Consider the following 14,495-nt stretch of genomic DNA (forward strand, 5'->3'; position numbering starts at 1 on the left):
CCTATGGAGCAAAGAACAAAAGTCTTTCTTCCCAATATTGCTTCTTCGTTATTGGCAAATTTGTAAGACAAAGTGTGACATGTTTCCAAATGATGGATATCTCTGTTAATTTATTCATGACTATCTGCACACAAAATAAGCTTTGATCTCTGGTGGAAACTCAGCGAACAAGAGAGAGAGAGTTGAGTCAGATATTCTCCAGACGATTTTCAAAGAGAAACACTGATCTGAGGTGAGGGGAGAGCGTTGTTGGATTGGTGTAGAGAGAGAGAGAGAGAGAGAGAGAGAGAGAGAGAGAGAGAGAGAGAGAAAAAAAAAAAAAAAAAAAAAAAAAAAAAAAAAAAAAAAAAAAAAAAAAAAAAAAAAAAAAAAAAAAATGCAGTGGTTAAAGAAGATCAGATGCTGTTACACACACATCATACATCACCACACATCAAAACATACATGTGTACAGGGTGCATGTCTTTTTTTTTATGAAACACTTCTCTACAGTCCTCGCTGCAGTTAGCAAAAGGATCCATGCATTATAAATGACAAAAAAAAATATATTTGGGTCACACAGAGACACACACACACGAAGTGCGTTTCACCATCTTTGTGGGGACCCGTCATTAACATAATGCATTTCCTAGCCTCTTACCCTAACCTTAACCATCGCAACTAAATGCCTAACCTTAACCCTTACCATCACCCTCTGGACCAAGGCAATTTTGACCCCAAAAAGATGTCCGAACCCTCAAACAGTAAATAGTGGGGTCCTGATTTTGGCCCCCACCGAATATAGTTAAAAAGAACACACACACACACACACACACACACACACACACACACACACACACACACACACACACACACACACACACACACACACACACACACACACACACACACACACACACACACACACACACACACACACACACACACACACACACACACACACACACACACAGAGAGAGAGAGAAGTGAAGGCGAGAGAAGAGAAGCAACTGTAAACCTGCAATACGCAAATTTGACAAAAACAAAAGCAGACATGCTGGGTGCAGCAGGTTTGGAGTCTTTTTTTATACTGTATTATTTTACATATACTGAACTACTAACACACAAACAAATGGATGCTTGGAAGACCCGTCTACAAACCTATGATCTGCTTTGTGGCATTGGTTGTAATGGTCGCAGTTCAAGTTATCGATGTAAAAAAAAAAAAAGAAGTTGTACACTTCACGTATAAAACGTACCTCGTTTAACAAAAAGCTTTCTTTGGCTGATGTGGAAAACTGGAGATTAAAAAAAGGTTTATACGAAAGTCTCTCTCACCCGCAGTGTGTAGTTGATGGTGTTCTGTTTCTCGTACTGGGAAACCACCAGCGTGAAGGTGTGTGTTCCCGCGCTGGTCAGCCTCATCTTGGTCAGGTAGTGCGGGCTGTTGATGCGGATGCCGTCGATGTAAGGAGGGGGGTCCGCTGTGGAGGGGAACCAGAGCAGTTCATTCATAGTGAACGACCAGATGTTAGCAGAGCTGACACCTTTTTTTTTTTTTTTTTTTACACTGCTGAGTTTTTCTTAAAGCTTTAGCGCGCAACTTTTTGATGTTAATGAGCATCTGTTACATTCAAGCTTTTGCCAAATGAGTTGCTTAAAAAGCTAATTAAGACTATCAGCTCCACCCAACTCTCTCTGGATTTCTCAGTGTGACTATGTTCAGAAGATTGGGGCATAAGGCGACTTTCCCGTGCAGAAACTCGAGTGAAGATAATGACCTCTTGTGAAGAGTCCATCATGTTTTTGTAATCCTCCGTGTCCTCTTTGGCTACTAGCAACTGCACGGAGGATTGGGGGAGCGTGCGCGATCACGGAAGGCTTGTATTATATGGAAATGCCAACAGTTTTGTTGCAATTCCTAATGGGGGGGGGGTTAACAGAAACTACGCCAGAAACTACGCACTATAGCTTTGAATTCCTGTGTCTGTTTTTCATGAAAGTAAAAGGTTTGTGTTGGAGCCATTACACCACTTTGTTTTGTGTGTATAGGCTACCATGTTGGTTATGCCAATTAATATGCAGTTTTATGTTGGAGCACTGGGTGGAGCATTGCCTTTGGGAAAGCATAAAGGTAATCAGCCACAGGTACACAGGTGTGTGGAAAACGGGGAAAGCAGACAGCTCTTCACTGTGTCATTGTTGGATTTGTTTTATAAGGAAAATGAATTGAACTAAACCAGAAATGAAATGAAACGGACTGTAAAGCTTGTACCACGGTGAGCAGGCCGTTAAGGAAAATGAATGAGTCACAGCACCGAAATACAGACAAATTGTGGACATTGATTACTGGCACGCAGGACACGCGTCCAAGCAAGTTCTCCCCTTATCCCACCGTATTGGCCTAATGTAGGAGTTGATAAAAGACTCTACAGTTTGTTTGGTAAGCGTTTTATTGTAGGGTGAACTATTTCTTTGAGAGTAGAGTAATGTATCAGAGAGGTTGGGGGGTTTGTGATGGACTATAGTAATCTTTCTTCCAGGCATCTGACCTAGTTGTGTGTGACTGTGGGGCAGAAATAAAGAAGTTTAAACTCCTGCTGCCACACATCTTTCTTTTTAAGATGATTTTTTGGGGCATTTTTAGGCCATTATTTTCACAGGACAGATGAAGACATGAAAGTGGAGAGAGAAGGGGAATGACATGCATCAAAGGGCCGCAGGTCGGAGTTGAACCCACGGGTGCTGCGTCAAGGAGGAAATCTCTACATATGTGCGCCCACTCTACCAACTGAGCTAACCCGGCCACATAACCAATCTCACAGCTCACGTCTACTAACTTTTCCACATGACGGACCCCTAAACTGACACAAATTGGACAACGGACCCCCATTTGATAATATGTTGTCCCAGGGCCCCCCCATCTGGTAGGTTTTTTGCTTTTAGATGTTTTATTAAAAGAAAGTGTATGAAACCCATGACTAAAAAAGCCATATCTATTCTGTATTTGTGTTACTTATGGATGAAATTATAGTGAAAATGTATTATTCCCCCTTTTGTTGGGGCCCCACCTGGAACCCTCTCACAGACCCCACTTTGGGAACTACTGTTCTCAGGTATCTATCAAACCTTACCTGGGTAGTAAACCTTCTTCCCATCCGTCTTGTAAACAACAAGAGTGATGAACTCCCTGTTTTGTGCAAAATCATCCTGAACAAAAAAAAAAAACAGTCATTAGATAAAAGTGTGATCTTAGAATATAACATTAACACACAAATATAACAGGATATGACTTTGTTAATATCTCCTAGCTCTGCATGTCTACCTTGTCAGTGATGTGTCTGGTGAGCAGCACCCACACAGCAGCTCCCCCTGTCGGACACTGGACCTCCAGCTTGTACTGGGGATTGTTGGCCAGACTGTAGACGTCCTTCACTGGGCCCTGCTTCCCATCCCAGCTACTGCAGACGGGACACAGACCATAGCCCTGATTATATATACTCTTTTTGTGACAGCTCTTATGTTGAAGAGAATTTACATTCAACAAATATACACGATGATACTTGATAGCAGGAAATATAAAAGTGATCTAAAATAGGGCTGCACAATTAATCGCAATTGTATCGAAATCACAGTATGGACTAGTGAAATATCTAAATCGCAGAGGGGCGCAATATTTGTTAATGGCAAAATAGGTGTCAAACCATTCTAAAATAAAGTATTGAGGGGCTGCAGAGACGTCCCAGCCTAGAAATCCTATCCTACAGACTACAGAAAACATCTGTTTGGTGCAGATCCTCGCAAAAATGACACTATGATCATTTTAATTTCTTTCAATGTTAATAATTTTCAAATGAAAATGAGAATAATGGTACAAAAACGATCATTCCCTCCAATATCGTGAATCCTATCGCAATCTCAATATCAGTCAAAATAATCACAATTAGATATTTTCCTCATATCGTGCAGCCCTTAACTAAAACTTCAGCTTCCCTTAGTCTCAGTGTCTAGCTGTTTCAGAAATGTAAAGTCAACAAAACAATCCCAGTTGAAAACTGAGTTAAAATTATATTTGAAGTTTGTACAAAACATCTGTTATGTTTGTATCAGAATGTAGCTTCCCCTTTTTTAACATATAGATACAAATAAAAACGTGAGCAGTCATTTTATACATAATAAACACTTAATGATCTTCTGGATCTTTCTCTCTGTCTGTCTCTTGTCTGCTCACACACACACGCAAACCGGGCCGCCTTTTTCTGTCCGAGCGCGCGCGCCGACACTAGCACACGCACACACACACACACACACACACACACACACACACACACACACACACACACACACACACACACACACACACACACACCTGTGAATACAGGAGGAGTCTTTGAACAGGGCGGGGTTCCAGCTCAGGTAGATGACATCATAGTACTGACAAAGGTCCTCCCAGGCGATCCAGAAAACACCTGGAGAGAAACATGGAGCAAAAAAAAAAATCATAATCACAATTATTTTTGGTCAAAGTGAAATCACGATTATTTAACACGATTACTCCTTGACATTTGGAAAGATGTTTCTGCTCCATGTCAGATTCCTCAATTCCAAACTGTTCCCAGACAACGGAATTTGCTCTCCCCTTCTTGCTTCTCTCCCTACCGCCATCTTTCCTCGTGCTGGTTTTTAAAATGCCACTAGGTACCACAAACAGGACCTCGCTGACTATTGGATGAGCGAGTTTAGCCTTTGGCAGGGGCGAAAGTGTGAGGGTCACTCAGAACACAAGACAAAATAAGAGTTGACTTGCAAAACGTAATGTGCTCCAGTTCATTGTTTTTGTGATCATTGGCAGCCGAAATGTAAATCACTGAAGGAAGGTCTGGCTACTCCACATAGAATTCAGGGATGGGAGGAAAACGGGCTCTGGTTTAATGGCATTTCTTTAAACCAATCAGAATCGTCATGGGCGGCGCTAAACTAGAATAGTTGTGTGAGAGGAAACTCCGATTGGAGTCTAGCTAGCTGTCTGGATTTACCCTGCAGAGATCTGAGGAGCAGGTAACCATAGTCCTCAGAAATCCACCGGAGTTTAAAATTCCAACACCAAGAAAGCGGAAGGAAACGGAAAATACAGTACATGCATCCGGCGGAATTTCCTGCAGCACCGGAGCAATCCCGGAAGTGGAACTTCAAGGATATAGACAAAGTAAGAACTGACCTTGGATGATATAAAATAGCAGATTTCCCTGAGTTTGTATTCTTTTTTCGTGATTTGACTGATGCTCCACCATTTGTCACAATGAGCAACAGCACCAAATAACACACAATGGAACATTTTGGGGTAGGAGCTAAGAAGGTTTTCTGTCCATATTGTAGGTATTGCATTTAGGAAAAGAAAAAGAACACGGGAATACCATTGTCAAACTTCTTTGCCGTTTTGGGGTCAAAGTTGAGGTACTTGAGGAGTTCGGGTGTCCAGTTCTTCTCGTCACGCTCGCTGTAACGGCCCTTCCACCGCAGGTGACTCCACGGATTCTTCAGCTGCAGGAAACGCATTCCCTACAAGAACAACACACCCGCAGACATAATGGCCCTTAGATGCAGAAGATGGGAGGACTGGCAATGCATCCACTGGCCACACAGGCTGTGGATTTTACTGATTGAACAGCTGTTAGAAAAGTTATGCTTGCTATAATCTTTTCTTCATATTAGTGTTAAACTATTTGCATAAGAAACTGTGCATCCATTTCTTTCTCATGTGATAATCATGATTATCACTGACCTTGTGGAAAGCACCGAAAACCCCTGAGGGCAGGAGGCGTCAAGCCTAGCCAGCGATAAGAAAGTTTCTCTTTGTGGGATAATTACTCCCTTTTCCCTATAAAAAGTTACAGTTAAAGACTATCAGCAGTCACTTTCTGTACTTATGCTGAAGTGCTGTAAACTGACTCTACTTGCTGCAAGTAAACAAACTTTTAAGAGAACTCCAGTGATTCTGTCCATTCTTTGATAAATCATTATCCTAACAACAGCTTTCATTTGGGTGGTGCGAAGGGCTTGGTATAGTCAATGATTCCCCAAATCGATTCGATTACATTTTCGATTCAATATCAATTAGTAGGGCTGCACGATTATGGCCAAAATGATAATCATGATTATTTTGATCAATATTGAGATCATGATTAATTATCACGATTATTTGTTGATTTGAACCAAAACAAATTTTATTGTCACATAATTATATAATTATAACTGCTTTTACATCCATATTGTGCTACATTCCTACTAATACATCCATATTGTGCTACATTCCTCCTTTATTTAAGGATACTCGTGAAGGAGTATGCCATTTCAGCTGTTGTGCGGCCCGCTTCACACACGCATGTTTGCCGTGAAAGATACAGGCAACGCAATTTTCTGTTCACGTGTAACGCGCGCATGTGGTGCCCGGTATCTACCGGACAAAATAGCAACGCGGATTTTGGTGGCTCGTTACACTGCCACTTACATGTTCGGCGTTTGCTCTGATGTCTCGAAACCCACGTTAGAGGCAACATAAACATCGCTGAATGTCACGCTAATAAACACTAATAACACGCATTAACAGCAGGTAACGTTAGCCTACCGTTAGCCACAGTAGTAACTGGATTAAATACGCAAAAAGGCTGACAGCTAAACGGTGTAGTGTGTCTGTATTTCACTGTAGAGGATTCCAACAGCGGGACGTCCAACAGTCTGCTGCTAAAGCTATGAACTAAAAGACACAAACTAGCACTGGTCACTGCTGTTGTCTGAAAAACAAAACAGACAAAATGTTGCGTGTACTGGTAAACTGGTAAACATTGTGACCGGCTTATGATGACCGACTTCTACCTGTTATGGAATTTTCCTCCCGTTACTCTGTCCTCTGTGACGGTCTACATCTAGAAACTAAGCTGCGCGGTGCAGGGAACAACTCTGATTGGCTCATGGTTTATGGAGCGCTAGATTGGCTTTGCAAAAACTTTGATAACGAGCATTCTATGAAGAGAATGACGCATTTTAAATATCGCTCGATCACGCAAATTTGATCGTGGAAAGCCTCGTGATTGTGATTAAAATTGTATTAATTGTGCAGCCCTATCAATTAGGTTAGGACAATTTCATTTAATAAAACCAATTTTGCTTGGATACAAAAGAGATTCTCAGAGAAATGATGCTGTAAATTTAAAAGCAAGAAGCAACCTTCAAATATTTTTACAATGCACCAGGTTATTGTTTACATTAAAGGTGCTCTAAGCGATGTTGGGTGACGGCACTTCTTGTTGAAGTTCAAAGTATTTTCAAACAAAACGAGACTAGCTCGCCCCTCCCTCCTCCTCATCCCGTCCCCTCTCCCTCCCTTCCGTGCTTCCGCGCACTAACCCTCCCCACCCCACCCCCAAACCCTTATTGTCGGTTATTGGCTGGAACGCTGGAACACTGTTTGTGTTCCAGCGTTGTTTGATGGTGCAGGTTGGCACAATTTGTTTTTGTTGCCGTTTGTGGAGCCTGGGCTGTCTACAGAGACCGCGTTTTTTTACAGTGTGTACAGGGGACAGACAGCTAGCAGATAGTGAGAAGATGTTTTTTTACAGTGTGTTCAGGGGACAGGCAGCTAGCAGATAGTGAGGAGATGTTTTTTACAATGTGTTCAGGGGACAGACAGCTAGCAGATAGTGAGGAGATGTTTTTTACAGTGTGTTCAGGGGACAGGCAGCTAGCAGATAGTGAGAAGATGTTTTTTTACAGTGTGTTCAGGGGACCGGCAGCTAGTAGATAGTGAGGAGATGTTTTTACAGTGTGTTCAGGGGACAGGCAGCTAGCAGATAGTGAGGAGATGTTTTTTACAGTGTGTTCAGGGGACAGGCAGCTAGCAGATAGTGAGAAGATGTTTTTTTACAGTGTGTTCAGGGGACCGGCAGCTAGTAGATAGTGAGGAGATGTTTTTTACAGTGTGTTCAGGGGACCGGCAGCTAGCAGATAGTGAGGAGATGTTTTTTACAATGTGTTCAGGGGACAGACAGCTAGCAGATAGTGAGGAGATGTTTTTTACAGTGTGTTCAGGGGACAGACAGCTAGCAGATAGTGAGGAGATGTTTTTTACAGTGTGTTCAGGGGACAGGCAGCTAGCGCATAGTGAGGAGATGTTTGCTGTATGTGACAAAAAATGTTGTAGCCTAAAAAACGCGTGACATCGCTTAGAGCACCTTTAATAACTGACGAAAAAAAGGTTTGTTTTAAGTACTTAATACATAACAGGACTTGCATTATATTAACTGATTTTATTAATGGATTTAAGATCACTCAAACCAAGATCGATTTTAATCTGAGAATCAGTTATTTTAACCCAGCCCTAGAGGTGGGTGACACTCACTTTACCATCACGCCGTTGGATTTCAATTCAAATGAATCCGAATTCACTGCTAACATCCATCGCTGAGTTCCAAATGTATCAGTAAAGCTTATGTTTTCCATATACCCTTTAAGGATAAATATAAAAGTCCATGCTGACACGCTAATGCTACTTTATTTATTCTAACCTTGTGATCCCTGATGTCAAGAACAGCGTAGGCGTGTGTTGGCACTAAACCCCATTTCTCCCCTTCTTCCTCTGTCATCACCCCCGTTGCCGTGGTGACAAGGACGTCACCCCTGTGAAACCTAGTAACAGGGAGAGAGATAAGAGAACAAAAGAAGAGATTAAGCCACATGTTCAGAGGGGAAAATAATGAGTTAAAAAGGACAAGGAAACCTAGAGACAGACAGGCACACAAAGCGAGAGGGAGTGTGAGGAAAAAAGTAAACTAGGGAAGAACTTTTTCCGTGCACGCTCGTGTGTGCCTCACCTCTGGTAGAGCATACGGAAAGTGTCGTCCTTGCTGAATGACTGATTGTCTGAGTGCATAGCGATGCGTTCGGGGATCCAGCCGGTGAGCGCGTGCAGATCGATGTTCTGTAACAGAGAACAAATACAAAAGACGTTTTCCAAAGACCAAATTTCTCGACAAACATCAGACTTTGGTTTGCATTCAGCCTTATGTCTGCTGAGAGCGGCTGGCCGACATATGCCTACCGATATTTTTAAAAACCTATTTTGCAGATTTTGAGCAGTTTCAAACCCTTTCAAGACCTAGAAGTGACTCAGATGTGTTTTATTACAAACATGTAGAAAGACTTGCCAAGTCTTTCTAATTTAATGAAAGATACATAAATGACTCTTTGAATACCTTTAAAAATACTAATTGAAATTTTGAAGCTCTGTCACACTGATTTTTGCTCCAAATATTTTTTTTTTATCACATTTCACTGGGTCTTCTAGTGGTGGACTCTATGCAGTTTGAAAAAGCCTAACAAGCCAGACCCACATCAAGATGTTGGGTCTGGAAACTCACCATTGACAGGGCTCAATCCGAGGGGTGGGATAAACGGTTGTCTTTCACATTCCCTCTGCACGCCATAAGATAGCACTACAGCGCTACAACCAGGCAGAGCAACGCTAGTTGATAGATTAAACTTTTGCCGTATCCGGTCGGCAAAACTCCGAACACATCTTCCTTTTTTAAGAATGACTTCAGTGCCGTTCTTTGTTCTTTTCTCAAAGAAAAGCTGAACTCCAAGTCTTCCAGAGTCACGGCCAAAGCCGATTCGAAGGATCGCTGTTCGCCAGCAGCAGCAGCCATCTTCTTTGTTTTTAAATAGCAGGGAATTTTTTTGTATTTTATTTTTTTTTTGTATTTTTTTTTTTATATTTACAATTTAATCAAGTAGCAGGGAATTCATGCGGAACCTTCGCAACTCTGCCATCATTATGTTAAGCCCGCCCACCGACTCTATACACGATGTGATTGGCCGGACTAGAGTTTGGTTTTTCCAGCTCGCAAGCCAACGGAGAGTTGCTAGACTGACCCTGGCTCCAAATGACATTTGCTGCCGCTAGGGTGCGTCTAGATTTCTAGGCTAGGTTTCTCCACCTTCACTCACCGAGTTGGAGCCAGGGAAGTCGTAGCCTCCCATCACCTTCATGTAGGCCTTCTCTATCAGGGAGACCCAGAGCTCGTTCCTGTTGCTGGAGTAGGAGCACAGCAGCTCCCCGTTGTGATCCACCGGCAGGTAGTCGTCTATAATCACCTGCAGCGGGGGGGGGGGGGCAGAGGCAGGTCGTACAGATTAGTTAGAGTGATGATAAAAAGATCAAGACTTTAACTTAGATACTTGTCCATATCCTGAGTGTGTGTGTGTGTTTGTGTGTGTGTGTGAATATAGTATATGTGAATATGAAAAGAATTTGAAACCTTAAAAATGTAAGATATATTTGATACTAAATTGAATAATAAATCAATGAAACTTAATAAAATATATATTAATATTTATATAAAAACTAATGTTTTACTTTGCATTTTTAATTAATTCAGCTGCCTGATAATACGCAATTCACATTTCTGCAAATTAAAACTATAGTGCGTAGTTTCTGTCGCCCCCATTAGGAATTCTAAGTTATGACAACAACACTGTCGGCACGTCCACATGATACAAGCCTTACATGATCATGCACCGCCCTCACCCCTCCTCCACGCAGTTGCTAGTAGCCAAGGAGGACACGGAGGATTAAAAAAAACATGATGGACTCTTCAGAAGAGGTCATTATCTTCGCTCAAGTTTCTGCGTGGGGAAATTCACCGGACAACACAATCTTCTGAACATAGCCATGCTGAGAAACACAGAGAGAGTTGTATGGAGCTGATAGTCTTAATTAGCTTTGTAGCAACTCATTTGGCAATGGCTTGAATGTAACAAAAAGTTACGCACTAAAGCTTTAAGCCCATTCTTACTGTTAGATTTGCTTTCCTAATGTTTTGGCAAGTTCATCACCTTCACTTCTTGAAAAACTCTTTTGACAGCAACAGAGATCAATTCTCTCAGTTATCCTTTCCATTCACAAACAGGAAGGGAGAAATATTTGCAAACCAGCACACTACTGGCACCTTTTGTCAAAATGTGTGTAGAGCATGCATTTATAAAGTGCTGTATTCTCCTGCTGTATGTTGTGTTCTGTAGCTCCCCCTTAGTGTTTTATCACTACAGGTGAAAAGGCTCCACGGGTGAACAGGCTCTACCGGTGAACAGGCTGTGCCGATTTGTCTTTTACCTTCCTTGGAACTCCGTTGATGTGAAGCTTGACCATGTACTTCCCACAGGGGTTATACTCCGGTTCCCCTCGTCTGTTCTGGGGGAAGATGACGCTGTAACACACAAGAACACACACACACAAAATATAAATATTCAAATTTGTTTATTAGGATCTCTCCTTGAGATGTATCATCTGGTTTTCGAGAGGCTTCTCGCACCCTAAGTGAGAATCATACCCCTAGACTAACAAGCCACCTATAGACGAGAACCTAGAAAAACAAACACACTCAATTAAAGTCTAAAAGGTCAGATCTTATCTTTATCTTAATTTTTTAAATATGCATTTGCTTATACCATTTGTTTCTTTCTTTATTTAAAAAATGAGAAGCTGCTTTTTATTGAATATTTAAAATAAGAAACAAAGTCCCAAATATTCGGAAAATGTATTAGGGAAACAACATGTGCAAAATGTATTTGGGCTGACTTTAAACTCAGAAACTCAATTGAGTACGCAAATACATTTTTACATGTGGCCCTAATCCTCTTCACTACAAACATAATGGATGTGATGCTGATTAGTTTTCCACGCATTGTTTAGACAATGTGTTTTACAATTAATTTTCAATTACTAGGTCATCAAATGTTGTTTGTTTGAAGGACAATTCCGGCGTAAAATGAACCTAGGGGTTAACAACCTATGTGTACCGAGTCGAACGTTCTGTTTTCATGCTAATCAAATGTGTCTGTAGCTTGAAACTAGTTACCGCTAACCGCTGTTTAGCTGCTAACGCTAGCTTTCGGGGCACAGGGTAAATCACTAATTCTACACCACTAACAAGGCTCAAAATAGCACCACACTTAAATGGTAGCATAATGAGGGTCTCTACATGCAAACTGAAGCATTGAGAACTTTGTAAGTGTACATACAGTTTATTACAAAGATAGATTATAAAGACAGTAGCGTTAATGTTTACATGCGGCCGCCACACTTGGATAACAGTCATGACCAGTCGAACGACGTGCAACCAGTAACCAGTAATATAGCTAAAAAAACAGCGTTCGTGATTCGACTGGTCATGACTGTTATCCAAGTGTGGTGCTATTTTGAGCCTTGTTAGTGGTGTAGAAATAGTGATTTACCCTCTGCCCCGAAAGCTAGCGTTAGCAGCTAAACATCAGTTTGCGGTAGCTAGTTTCAAGCTACAGACACATTCGATTAGCATGAAAACAGAACCCAGAGAGCGTTCGACTCGGTACACATACGTTATTAACCCCTAGGTTAATTTTGCGCCGGAATTGTCCTTTAAGACAAAATATGACAATACATGGAATATTAAAAGCTGAATATTTTATGTTGGTCTGAAACAAAAACACAAAATACTGCCACTTCATGAGAAAAACGTACCATATGTACACATATCTGCCTTCAAAAAGCAATACACATTAAATATAAAGAATATATACAATACCTGGTGATGAGTTTCTTGTTGTAGCGCCTCTCGTACGCCGCGCTGATTGCTAGCGACGCCACAAACGAACAGTCAGAAACCACCGTCTGGACAAAAGGAGAGAGGATCACATTAATTATACTAATCAAAGTTAACTTTTTAATGTGTGTGTGAACCTGTAATAAAGCTGCATTTGTATGCAGACAGTCTCCTTACATATTACAGAATACATTGATGTAAAAAAACAACAAAACAAGTTTGACAGTAAAGCATATTTAACATTTAATATTGTTTGGAACTTGAGAGTTCAATGTTCATACTCTATCGTTCCTACCATGGAGATCCTGATCTGTGAGAACGCTGTGCCCTCTACTGTCTGAATTTAAACAAGTTCATACATCCAGTAAATACAGAACGTACTAAATCCACTCTCAGACCAAACCGAAACTGAAATCATGAAAATAAAAAGGATGTCTGTCATTATATCAGTCGTGACTTTTTTTGCTTGTTTTTGCCAGAAATGAGTGTGTTCAATGGACTGTAAAAAAATAAGTGCGTTCGTAATTGTACCAGTAAACACACTCACTCGCTCTCTTGGGTGCTTGCTTCCAGAGGCAATACACAATAACTATTAAAAAAACAAAAACAATCTGAAGACTGTTATTAAATCAGTTTGTCACTTTTCAAGCACATAATTAATGGCATTAGTGCCGGCGTAAACCCTCAGAGGTTGATGACTGTCAGCCATTAGTGATGTCATTAAAAATTAACCGGTGCAGAGCAAATTAAAGTATAACTAGATGGGGAAAATATTTATCATTAATAAACATGATGATATATGAATAGTTTACAAGCAAAAGCCTGCCAAAGACCATACAATACAATAAAAGAAAGTTGAGAAAGTGTAAGTGTTCAGCATCTGGCTGGATCCAGTGACTGTGGCTGCTAATCTGACCTGTTTGATGCTGAAGCTGGACACAGACATGATCATGGTGGGGTTATTGCAGATCTCGTCCGGCCGGACCCAGCGGGAGAAGATGGCTTTCTGTTTGGGTGACAGTGCCAGTTTCCCTGTTTTGTCCCTGTTGAGAAGAATAAAACAAAGAGTTAAAAACTGTGTTGAACAAATTAGTTCAGATTCACCAACATAGCCAGCTACTCATTCTCTGTTTGTCCAACACACCAAAGTGCATTTAAAACCTACAGAATGATTTTTACAGCAAATACTGATATTGGCGTTAAGCTGCAGATTGTTCATATTTTGTGCTAAGAAGTACTCAGTTTACCAATAATTTGAGTCTTCTTGGCAAAGCCTCTAAAACCACGTTGCAAAGACTGTATAAGAAGCCACAACATCTGGATTGCCTCCTGCTGGCTGGCTGCAGTACAGTTCCTAAACCCCGCCCCCTCTATGTTAGCAGATGGGACATGGACCAAACTAAAATAATCAAAGTACACCTCTTATAATTTTTTTCCCCCCCAAAGATGGTTTCTGTCATTTCAGGTACTGTAGTTATGATCACGCTGATGTTTGTTCAAGTGTTTATTTTTCTGATCAGATTGGTTTTAATAAGTTATTTGATGCTATAAAAACAAGCTGAAACATCATGATTGACAGCTGGGATTGATAGGGCGTCCCATTTGCACTCGGAAGTCGGATTTTCCGAGGTCAAAGTAGGAAACACGCCCCCCTGACCTCGGATTTCCGAGCTCGGAACTCGGGCAACCACCGAGTACCCCAGGCTCAAAATCCAACATGGCTGCCCCGTGCATCAACAGTTGTGAAAGCTGTAGTAACATACAGTTAGCACTTCTGTCTTATTTGTGTCTCATGTAATCAGTCGCACACACAGTCCTGTCCATCTTCTACCTGTGGACATGTTGCTACGCTGTTTTTTTGTGAAAACAAACAGCGTAATG

General features: G+C 41.3%; 1 protein-coding gene across 2 annotated transcripts in view; it reads right to left on the reverse strand.

The window, feature by feature from the left end:
* capn7 (calpain 7) overlaps positions 1-14,495 on the reverse strand; it is a 32,964-nt gene that overhangs the window by 10,960 nt on the left and 7,509 nt on the right. For both annotated transcript variants that reach the window (XM_039806378.1, XM_039806377.1), the window contains exons 7-17: positions 13,531-13,657; positions 12,597-12,682; positions 11,147-11,240; positions 9,982-10,128; positions 8,847-8,953; positions 8,541-8,661; positions 5,394-5,538; positions 4,349-4,448; positions 3,305-3,440; positions 3,114-3,189; positions 1,318-1,463 (exon numbers count right to left, since the gene is read on the reverse strand). In XM_039806378.1, the coding sequence (XP_039662312.1) occupies positions 1,318-1,463; positions 3,114-3,189; positions 3,305-3,440; positions 4,349-4,448; positions 5,394-5,538; positions 8,541-8,661; positions 8,847-8,953; positions 9,982-10,128; positions 11,147-11,240; positions 12,597-12,682; positions 13,531-13,657 (1,285 nt within the window). The remainder of the gene's footprint in view (positions 1-1,317; positions 1,464-3,113; positions 3,190-3,304; positions 3,441-4,348; positions 4,449-5,393; positions 5,539-8,540; positions 8,662-8,846; positions 8,954-9,981; positions 10,129-11,146; positions 11,241-12,596; positions 12,683-13,530; positions 13,658-14,495) is intronic.

Source organism: Perca fluviatilis, chromosome 7, assembly GCF_010015445.1.
Source record: "Perca fluviatilis chromosome 7, GENO_Pfluv_1.0, whole genome shotgun sequence".
Lineage (NCBI taxonomy): Eukaryota > Metazoa > Chordata > Actinopteri > Perciformes > Percidae > Perca > Perca fluviatilis.